The sequence below is a fragment of the Gossypium arboreum genome, chromosome 10 (assembly GCF_025698485.1).
Source record: "Gossypium arboreum isolate Shixiya-1 chromosome 10, ASM2569848v2, whole genome shotgun sequence".
Lineage (NCBI taxonomy): Eukaryota > Viridiplantae > Streptophyta > Magnoliopsida > Malvales > Malvaceae > Gossypium > Gossypium arboreum.
Genome location: NC_069079.1, coordinates 18,856,416 through 18,867,288, shown reverse-complemented (window position 1 = coordinate 18,867,288; position 10,873 = coordinate 18,856,416). Strand labels below are relative to the sequence as shown.

Here is a 10,873-nt window from a genome sequence, read left to right as displayed (position 1 = left end):
AAAGCACCCTAAAAGTAGGGTGACCAACTAAATAGTTTGCCATTATATTTATATAAACTTTTTTGAGAAAATATTTAAATAAGAGTTAGTATTTGATACACTAACAATATACTTTTTTAGTCCATAAATAGTCTTAAAAATACCTATATCTCTTTTTAAAGCATTTATTTATTTTAATATTTTATTATACATTTTGGAATACTTTTTCAATTTCCTAACTTAAAAGTCTAAAATTCTACTGAAAATATATCAAATAATTTATTATACGTAAAATTTTAACATTATCTTTTGTGCATAACACATGCATGTTCAGTTATGTGTCATTTCATTTTCATTTCATCTAGAATTTGTATTAATCATTATAATGGTTTAATTATAATTTTAAATTCATTTACTTAAAATTAATTATTTCATCTAATATCTATTAGTCATTCAAAATTTTAATCATATTTTCCACAGCATAATGAGAGCATATTAACATTTAACGTTAAAATAAAAGTTTTATCTAATGATCCAAATATTGAAATTCTGTTCAACATCTAAAATAAGCAGAATAAGCTGCTACCTACATACGATTGAAAGCAAGCATTACGGTTAATAACAACTTGCTCCATTTCCCCATCCTTCACGTCACACAATACTATGATGGTTTCTACTATTTCTAGTTTTAATATAATCTATTTTTAGATTACATATTATTCGTAAATGAATTAAAATTAAAATTTTTCATAATAATAACTTAAATTTTAAATTAATTCATCATAATATTTTGAATTTATAAAACATAAAAATAAAAGTAGTTGAAAAGTGCCTTATACTAGCTTAATAGATTGAGTTTTTACAACATGAACTTTAAGTTAAATCTAAAATATTAAACCAAACCATTATTTTTTTATCAATTAAGTTTTTATATTTATCTTAGTATATATAAATTATATAATAAGTATAATAAGTATTATACAATAAAAAAGTTAAACTTAAATAAATTTGTTCAAGAGCAGAGTTATTTGTCTAGCTAGTTGAAAGATTCCTCTAAAATTTTAGAGGATTGACAAGAATATTAAAATAAAGAATGAGTTCAAAAAAAGATTTATTTAAAATATAGATTAAGCTAAGGTTTCAATATTAAAAACTTTAACCTAACTAGTTTTTAACTTTGTATTATATTACTTTTCATTTAGTTTATAAATATATATGTGTAATTTATAGCAAATAAAGAATTAAAATATATTATACTATGTAAATAACTAAATACTAACTTTTAAGTGATTGGAAGAAATGTAAGTGGATTTCTTCACTAAGTATTTGGATTAAGTTCAAATTTTGAAGTCAACATTATTAAAATGGCTTTATTTGAATACTACTCCAAGCCTAGATAGAACTAGGCCTAAAAATGTAAACATCAAAAATATATTAAATTATAGTTTAAAATAAAAAAATAGGTAAAGACACTTGTGGTTATACAAAAAAATTTAAATATTAAAAAGATATTAAATTATATTGTAAAATAAAAAACCTATGAGGGGGCTTGTGGTTATACAAAATGTAAATATTAAAATGTATGAAATTATATTTTAAAATAAAAAATGAACAAACTTAAATAAATTTGGATTAACCGTTTACAAATATAGTAAATTTTGTCACTAATATATAATTTAAAATAAATTATCATTTTAATGAATTTTTTAAATAAACCATTTTAATGGAGGTTTAAGAGAATGTTTTTTATTATAAAAGTAAAATGAGGTAGAACTTAAAAAAGAAAAAAGTGGCGTAGAGAATAAGGGCAGGGAACTTCAATTCCATAAAAATCTGAGAGTATATTTCTCCCACAAATGCCTACCCTTTTCTAGTCTAATACACATCGGACTAGTATGTTTGAAAAATACTTACTAAGACGACCCTACCCCTACTAAAATTCAGATCATTCATTTTCCTTGCTGCAAGGAAGAAAGAGAAAGTTGCCCTCACCAAAACACCTCTAATTTGCAACATTAATACCTTTAATTAATTAAATTTCAAAAGGGAATGAAGCAACCCAATCGCTTCCCATCCATCGCATGTGCGCCATATCTGCTGCTTTCAGCATCACTTGTTGCTCTCCGACATACATACATACATACTTACCCATTGCTCTAAACTCATCAAACATAGACCAACTTGATATGGATAAACCCCGACCTATGTATAAACCAAAGCGCTACGCGTTAAAATGAGAGCATTGATGATCCACAGCTGTAACCCAATCATCTCTCTGCTCCACGTGACCCTACTCTCCCCACCCTTTAACCCCTTCAAATCTGCTGCTTTCTCCATCATTCACTTAAGCCATGGCTTCTTCTTCATCAGTACTTCTCAGCAAGCTTATTCTCCCCCTTTTCATCACTCACATTGTCCTTACAACCTCCATAGTCGAAGCTCAAGTCGAAGATACAAGTTTGAAGCTGGTCAGAGATGCTTTAGAAAGGCCACTTCCAATCTCACTTTACAGTGAGTTAAACGACGATGAAGAAGCCGATGAAGAGATAGATGATGATGAAGGTGAAAATGGGTACAGTCGAAGATCTTTGTTTTGGAAGAGAATGAGGTATTACATTTCATACGGGGCGCTTTGGGCTAACAGGATCCCATGCCCACCACGGTCAGGCAGATCTTATTACACTCACAACTGTTTCAAGGTCCACGGGCCTGTTCATCCTTACACTAGGGGTTGTTCAAGGATCACTCGCTGCAGGAGATGATGAGCTTGTTAGGAAAAAAAAGGGGGGATGTAAAATCACTAAAATGGTGCAAGCTTTGAGTGCTAAGCTAGCTAAAATATTATGAGTTTTTGGTCTTCTCATTTTCTTTTTTATTAATGATGGATTAGCAATGTGATTGTGAACTTATTATAACGAGCATTCGTGTTCAAGTATTTGATCATGTGATGGGTTAGAATAATTAGATTGCAGAAGATTCAAGTTGTTATTATTAGGGTTGGGAATTTATTTCTGTTTCTTTGATTAATTTTGCTTTCCACTGATATGAGTATGGGTATTAATTATACTAAGTAATCATGATTTATGCGGGGGAACGAATTGAATCTGGTATTAACATATTCGAATCAGATTGTAAGCTGACAAGATTTTCGAAGAAATTAGAAAGTAGTTGTTTTCAAGTTGAAAAGGAAAATAAACGACAAACAAAAGGAAAACACTTTCCCATTCTTCAAAATCATAATAACATGATATTTATAACCACCAGACGTAGCCCATGTTACTTTCCACCAACTTACTTTAAACTCATTAATATGAGATATTGTTTGCTAACTAATGCCTCCATTATTACAGATAAATGCCGAATCGGATACTACGCTATATTGCATCTTCAAAAAAATAATTAATTTAAAGCTTATCAAAAGGAGTTATCATATTAAAATATATTGATTATATAAAAGGAATTATGTAAATTATTTAGTTCAAATATATTTATTTTGACATATAGTGCACTAGAATTGTTCATAGTCGGGGTCAAGTTGAGTTCGGACAAAATTCTAGGCATGGTTGATCGGTTTGGGTCTAGCTTAATCTAAAAATAAGCTTAAATTTTTGTCTAAGCTCAGCCCAAATAAAAATGCTTACACTCAGGCCCGACACGCCTATATTAATTTTTTATTTTATTTTTATATAAAAATTAAAAATATAATACATCAAAAACACTAAAACATTAAAATAAATGTTTCCCAACAAATTAAAAATAAATTTAAAAAGTCTTTATACTTAAATAACACTAAGATAGATTCAATTTAATAAGCAAATGTCTCTAATATAATAGTAAAAATAACAATAAAACAAGAGTTACACAATATCTAAACAATAACAACAAAATAATAGTAACATAATAGTCAAATGGCAGCAAAATAGTTGGAAAACAGCAGCAAAACAATGACTAAACAATAGTAAACAACAACTTTCTTTTTTTTATTTTGCAAATTCGAGTTTAGTCGAGCCCAAGTCAAAACAACCTTACCCGAGGCAAAGCTCGTTTCCTTATTACCCCCACCAACATTTGCCTCCCTAGAAATAAGGTTCACCACCCATCTGTATTCAGTTTACACCATCCTGGTGGTGGTAATAACCACTTTGCACAGACTTGCACTTAACTAGCGGCCTTTGCGCGTTTGAAAAGCTTATGAAACCACTTTCCAATAAGCTAGTCCTTCGATTGCCATACCATCAACGAAGCATCTTTCTTCCATGAAAATAAATGAGTCCCATATGTGCCATGCAATAACCCCAAAAGTAATGTCCCAATAAGTGTCATTAGCAGCGAGCTAATTTTGATCTTTTAAGATTTCTTATACCCACTCTTCCAATGACATTGAGAAGAAACATGCAACCTTTTGAGGAGGGATAAGTTTCTGCAAAATCTACTTTGCTAGTTGACAATCCCGAACATGGAGTGATGTCCCTAAAGAATTACTGCAAATGCCACACGAACTATCATTCGCCATTCCTGTACTGCTACGGACTGAGTTTATCATCAATCTGTCATGCATTAAAAGCAAAAAAAAAAAAAAATTGTATTCTCTGTGGTCTTCGAAATTTCTATGCTAGCTTCACTTTTGAATCCCGCGTAGGCCAAGTCTCTTGCATTAGTATCTTATACTTGCTTGCAACAGTGCATTTACCATTCTTGGTCCACCTCTAAGCACACTGGTCAAGGATAACATCCTTTAGTGGTGGTTTCATTCCAGCAATGCGTAAGATAAGATGGTGAGGGATGTCATGTAAAGCTGGAGTGAGTTAATGTATTATTTGTTAGTAAATAACTTTTTCATGAAAGAAAATGTAATGGTTATCATAAGATACTATAGGATCATATTGGGTGAACAAATTTGACCAAAGAGATTAAAGATATCTTATAAGAGTAACACATTTATGACAAGGTCATAAGGAAACCAATTCTAGGCCAATTTGAGAAATCATGTTGGCTACGATGGTGTAACCAGCTTTCACCTGAAGTTGAACACTGACCTTTTATCCCTAAAGAAGAAGATATTATAATCTGAGCACATATCTAGGCTGGTAACAAATGGGCTACCATAACTCGTTTACTCAACAATCATACCAATAATGCCATTAAGAACCACTAGAACTCAACATTAAAGTGGAAATGCTTATTAATAATACAAGTGTGAAGAATATTATATTTGGTTATCTCCTAAAATTGTCTCCTCTTTAGAAATAAGGCTCGTACCCTATACATGCATCCTTCACGAAATTTTACATATAATCTTACAAATGTTACAGTTGTAGTGTAACATCCCAAAAATTAGGTTAGAAGAAATTGAGTTAGTGAAACCCAGAGTGGTTGCGTCCTGAGTTTTAGTTAAGATTGTGAAATTATAATAAGTGAATTAATCTGTTCAGTAGATATGTGTTGTGTTTGTGTGTGCGAGGTTCTGGGTTCGAACCCTTTCTTTTGAAATTTTGCTACTTTTGCCTAAACCCTTATTCTTGAGTATCTAGTTTATATATTATTTTCGCTCAATTAAGGACAAGAATAAGCTGATGGGTCAATGGTTAAGCTTTTGTATACCCTTTAGTCCTATGTTTGAGTCGCTATGAAAGTAATAAGAAAATGTTTTTTTTTTTGTTATGCTGCCTTGTGAGTTAGTTTTTATTTTCTTAAATTAATTAAGTTTTTCCCAAAAACTTCCTTTCTTTTTCACGTTCCTCTTCCATTATTTTTTCTCTCTATCATTTCTTCTTCTTCTTCTTCTTTTGTTATGATTGTCTTCCACCCTTTGTTTACTATTTGAATTGTTTTGAATCTGTTGCTCTAAGCTTCATTGTGCTGTCGACCTTTCGTTCAAACTGTGTAAGTGTTCTTTATTAAGTTTTTGTTCAATTTTATTGATGGACGAAATTGTGTTCCTTTTTTGTGTGGTGTAAATTTTTTACTTGCGTAAACCTTTGATAGGGAAGATATCGAGATTTATGTCCTTCCAATGATTTAATAATTGCGTGTTGGTTGATTTTTTTCGATAAGTTTCAATATAGGGTTTTGTGTCCAAAATTCTTTGATGTAACTTTGATTTTGGATGTTAGTTTAACAGTTTGATTATGAACAATCATCTGACTATACATTTGAATGTCGTTTTAGGTTTTGAGATCATCTTTGTTGTTTCTAAGTCAAAATAGTATCAGGTGTGTAACGAAAACCTGAGAAATTAGCGAACGGTAAAAGCTAGAATTGAGGTTATCGATGCCACACGGTCATATGGTAGGTCGTGTGTGATACACGACCGTGTACACAGCCCGTGTATGTCACTAACTTAAGTCACACGACCATGTGCCAGGCCGTGTGCCAAATAGTGTAACTTTCTTACTTGAGCCACACGATCGTATGCTAGTTCATGTGCTAGGCCATATGAGACACTGTGATAAGCCACACGGCTATGTGCCAGGCCGTGTGAGGCACTATGATGTGCCACGTGGGCCAACCATGTAGGCCATGTGAATCCACCTGGGCGTGTAGGCAAAAAATTAGAATCTTTCTTTAGGGCTGTAAATATCTTTTGAATCGAACGTAAGCCTTCTGTGGGGTCCGTTTAATCTGAAGTAAGCTATAAAACTTAATTTTTGATGATCTGTTGGTGTATAATCCATTATCTGTATATATGTCTAATATGATATAAACTAAGTGTAGACACTCAATTTTGCCCGGGCTCAGAAATAAGTCCAAAAACAAAAATAATAAACCCAAAAAAAAAAACGAAGTCCAAGTTCAGTCTAGAATTACAAATATAATTTGGCCCGATCGGAATGGCCCATTACTTGAAAAGATTTAAGGTCCATCTACAAGCTTGACTCATATGGAAATATAATCTTCAATGATATGCAATCTTAGATATGATATGCAATCTTAGATATGATACAATCTTAGATATGATTGCAATCTTAGATATGATATGCAATCTTAGAAGATATGATTTTGTAATCTTAGAGATTTAATTTGTAGATACCTTTTAATCTTAACCGTTGATGTAATTGATCTGTACTGTTGGATTTGAGGAGGTTCAACTATAAATAGAGGCCTCTCCCTTCATTGTAAACACTTTGGAGTTTTGGGAAACAATAAAAATTTTGAGAGCTTTCACTCAAATTTCTCTCCCTCTTACGTTCTTATTTTCTACGGTTTGTTCTTATTTTATTCTTTGTTCATCTTCGTTTTTCAACCCTTTTATTTTGATTTAATCCATGTTTCCATTTTTTTATATATTTTATTTTATTTTAATAATTTTAGTATCATATCAAACTCTTTCATTTTTTAATAATTTTTTAGTATTACTCTTAGTAAATTATTTTTAAAATTTTATTCAAATCATTATTTTAAAAAATATATTTCATTTAATTGTCATATTTTATCCAAAAGTTTTTCTAAAATGAGGCAATATTTTTCGTATTTAGGAATTAGGAAATAGTGCCCTAACATCTTGAGTTGCGATTTCCCGTTTGTCTAAATGCCTAAAGTATCCTTCTAAATAGATTTTGTAAATCATAAGATGATTTCAGTTACGAGAGTTTAAGAATATCATGTCCTATCATGCTGGATGTGATGTTGTATTCTTTCGGAGCTAAAGAATCTGGATTTTTCATCTTAAATAATTCCGATTTTAAAAAAGAGATCCTATTTTTAAATCCTTTCAAATTTTTGACATTAAGACAGAAAGCTATTCAATTTGGTACCAATTTTGGGCGTTGCGAGGGTGCTAATCCTTCCTCGTCGTGAATCGACTCCGAACTGTTTTCTTAATTTTCGTAGACCAAAACATTTTATAAGGTAATCCAATCACACCTAAAAAGGTTGGTGGCGACTCCCGTTTTTGTTTTTCAAAAGTCGATCCCTATTTTTCAAACATCCCTTTAAAAAATGGTTTCGACAGCTTGGCGACTTTGCTGGGGACTTAAGAGAGTTAAGCCAAGAAATTGAGTATTTTCTGTCTTAATGTCGGAAGTTTGGAAAATTTAAAATTGGATCCTTTTTACATGTGTTTGTTACATATGTTTGTTACCTTATTGCTATACATTGCATTTGCATGACCGTTGTGGTCACACCCTTAAGTGGGAGTGAGAAGCTATGCTTTCGTAAGGTTTTCACCTTCGTATGAGCTAGTGGATTGCTTCTGGGATACTGTACCTATGTCTTCGTGAGATTCATCTCCGTATGGCCATAGAGAAATGTGTCCCCCTGAACTGAAGTTGGTCTATATGAGCCTATAGTGGGTGAAGACCAAGGAAACTGCTGGTTCAGGTACCTTGGCTTTAGAGTTAAAACTCATATAGTGAACTTTAAAGAGTTTAGGAAAGATAGTGATAGCCTTTAGTAAGCTACCCTTGTAAGTACTTATTTATCATTTTTTTTATACTGACCTATTTTTATTTTGCTGTCATTGCATTTCATTTGGCATTTAAAGGTGTCGATTCAAGGTTTGATTTCTAGATTAGAAAGTTTTGTAATAAGGAACGAATACCTTAATAAAGTGGAGGACAACGTCTCTGTCTGTACCTGGTCAGAGAAAACCCAGTTAGAGAAAGGAGATAGTGTCATTAAGGGGCATACATCAGAGTTATGAGACTTCACCCGTATTATTAATTCGACGCAGAATGAGTTTCAGGAGTTGAGAGACATTTGGGCCCAATGGGAGGACGAGGCTAAGCAGCTTTTCTATCAGAATTATGGAGACCTTCCCTATTTGCTAGACATCAAAGTAGATAGGCACTTGTTTCGAGCTATGGTACAGTTCTGGAACCCTGCTTGATCTTGCACCTACTTTGGAGGAGTATACGACTTTACTGCATTGCCCGAGGATTCAGGGTCACAAGGCTTATGTTAGGCCTGCTAGTCTTCCAACTTTTGCAAAGAAGTTGGTGATGATTCTTGGGATGAGTGAGTAGTGGGGCATGGCTCGTATCTGACAAAATGGTGATAGTAAGTGCGTTCCATGGGCCGTTTTGAGGGATTCGATATCGACACATCCAGACATAAAGAAAAAGGTCGACGTCCTGGCTTTGAGTATTTACGGCATGGTGATTTTCCCAAAGGCGTTGGGGCACATAGATGAGGCAGTTGCAGATTTGTTCAATCGTATTGGTAAGCAAAATACACCGGTACCAGCAATCCTAGCTGAGACATTTAGATATTTGAGTGCATGTCGGAGAGCCGATGAAGGTAGATTCATTGGATGTGCACAGTTGCTGTTGGTTTGGTTCCACAGACATTTTTAGAAGCTTGATAAGGTTCCTTGCCGAGTATTCTTTGAGGGTTATTCTCCCTTAAAAGAAGCAGTAGACATGCCGATGAGAGATGACATTTCAGAGGATAAGTGGATAGACATTCTTCAGAATCTTCGAGAGGAAGATGTTATGTGGAAGGCTCCTTAGTTGGTTCCTAGTGAAGTCCTTTACCGCTGTGGCAGTTTTGATTGGGTCCCTTTGCCAGGAATTTAGGGAGTTGTTGGATATGCACCATTGCTTGTTCTAAGGCAATATAGAACGAGGCAGTTCATACTGGTTACACAAGGTCTAGCTCAAAGTGATTTCTCTTATAAAGGAGATCACTATAAGAAGAAGATGCGAGAGATTTCTGAGGCTTGGAAGAAGCCTTTCTGTATGAAGATCTTGACCGAAGGCTCGACGTCAATCATTGAGTATAAAGGGTGGTTTAGTAGGAGAGTCAACGATAATGTCCCTAGGCCAATTTTGGGAGTGGCTCGATCATTAAAGGAGAGCTTATGAGTGATTCCATCAGAGTTGGAGGTTATAAAGCAAGAGTTCGAGAGAAAGAATTCGGAGATTGAAAAGAGGATTGAGAAGCTCGAAGAGGAAAAAATGTGCTTAAGTCTCAACGTCGATGTTCAAAAGATAGAAGTCGAGAAGGTGAAAAAGGAAAAGAGAAAGATCGAGGAAGATCGAGATAATTTAAAGACGCACTAGAAAAAGGCCCAGTAACGTTGAAAAGGGTCGGATTAGGGAGATCTCCAGAGCAGTGGCAGCAAGAGATTTAGGAAGAAAGAGCCAAAGCCGAGTATTGGGAGAAGAAGTTCTAAGAGATGCAGTCACATAATCAGGCCCTAGAGAAGGAAAATCAATGATTAAAAACTAAGGTGGCTGAACTTGGACGATCTCTTCATCATCACAGAAGTCGTAACCTTGCAATCGAGTTAAAGGCAAGCTTGAATAAGATCGAAAAAATGAAGCACAATATTGGAAGGTTGGAAGCAGCACTATAGGGCTGTGAGTTACGGATTGAGCAGCTCGAGGCAAGAGAAGAATAATGGAAGGGAGAACTTCACCATCTTCAGGATCAAGTTGGAAATAGGGATTATCTCATGGGAGAAGCCTTAGTTCAGATTCGAGAGGTTGCTGAACACTTGCAGAATTTGGCAGTACAAGCTAGAACACTGAGTATAATGTATGAGTCATCGTCAAACAGAGGACGAGAGTTAACATTGTTATTAGATAGGGTTAAGACTCTAGGCCTACGGGCGAAAGTGTATTTGTAATCCGTTTTATGAAAAGATTTTTGTTCCTTAAATAACGTTTTCTAAAATGAAATTGAATCAGAATCGACATCTTTTTGCATTCATGCATTTGCATTTCATAGCATCTCATTGTATCATATGCATTCAAGTTTATAGAAAGACCCTAATTAAGGTTAAAAAGAGAAAGAAAGAGAGAAGAGGGTTACGGCTGAGCGAAAAGAATACACTCCCTTACATATCCTAGACTTTTGTATCAGGAGGGATAGCTTACCTGGAGATGGGGGTGTTTGGAAATGAAAATCATTCCATCAATGCCATATATGAAGAAGGGACTGATTAAGGAAA

General features: G+C 33.8%; 1 protein-coding gene across 1 annotated transcript; it reads left to right on the top strand.

Annotated features, from left to right (window-relative positions):
- Nucleotides 1–2,192: 2,192 nt before the first annotated feature.
- Nucleotides 2,193–3,006, top strand: LOC108488509 (protein RALF-like 34). The gene has a single exon (XM_053020584.1). It carries the CDS (start codon nucleotides 2,331–2,333, stop codon nucleotides 2,739–2,741), a length of 411 nt encoding a protein of 136 aa, XP_052876544.1. The 5' UTR covers nucleotides 2,193–2,330; the 3' UTR covers nucleotides 2,742–3,006.
- The last annotated feature ends 7,867 nt before the right edge of the window (nucleotides 3,007–10,873 follow it).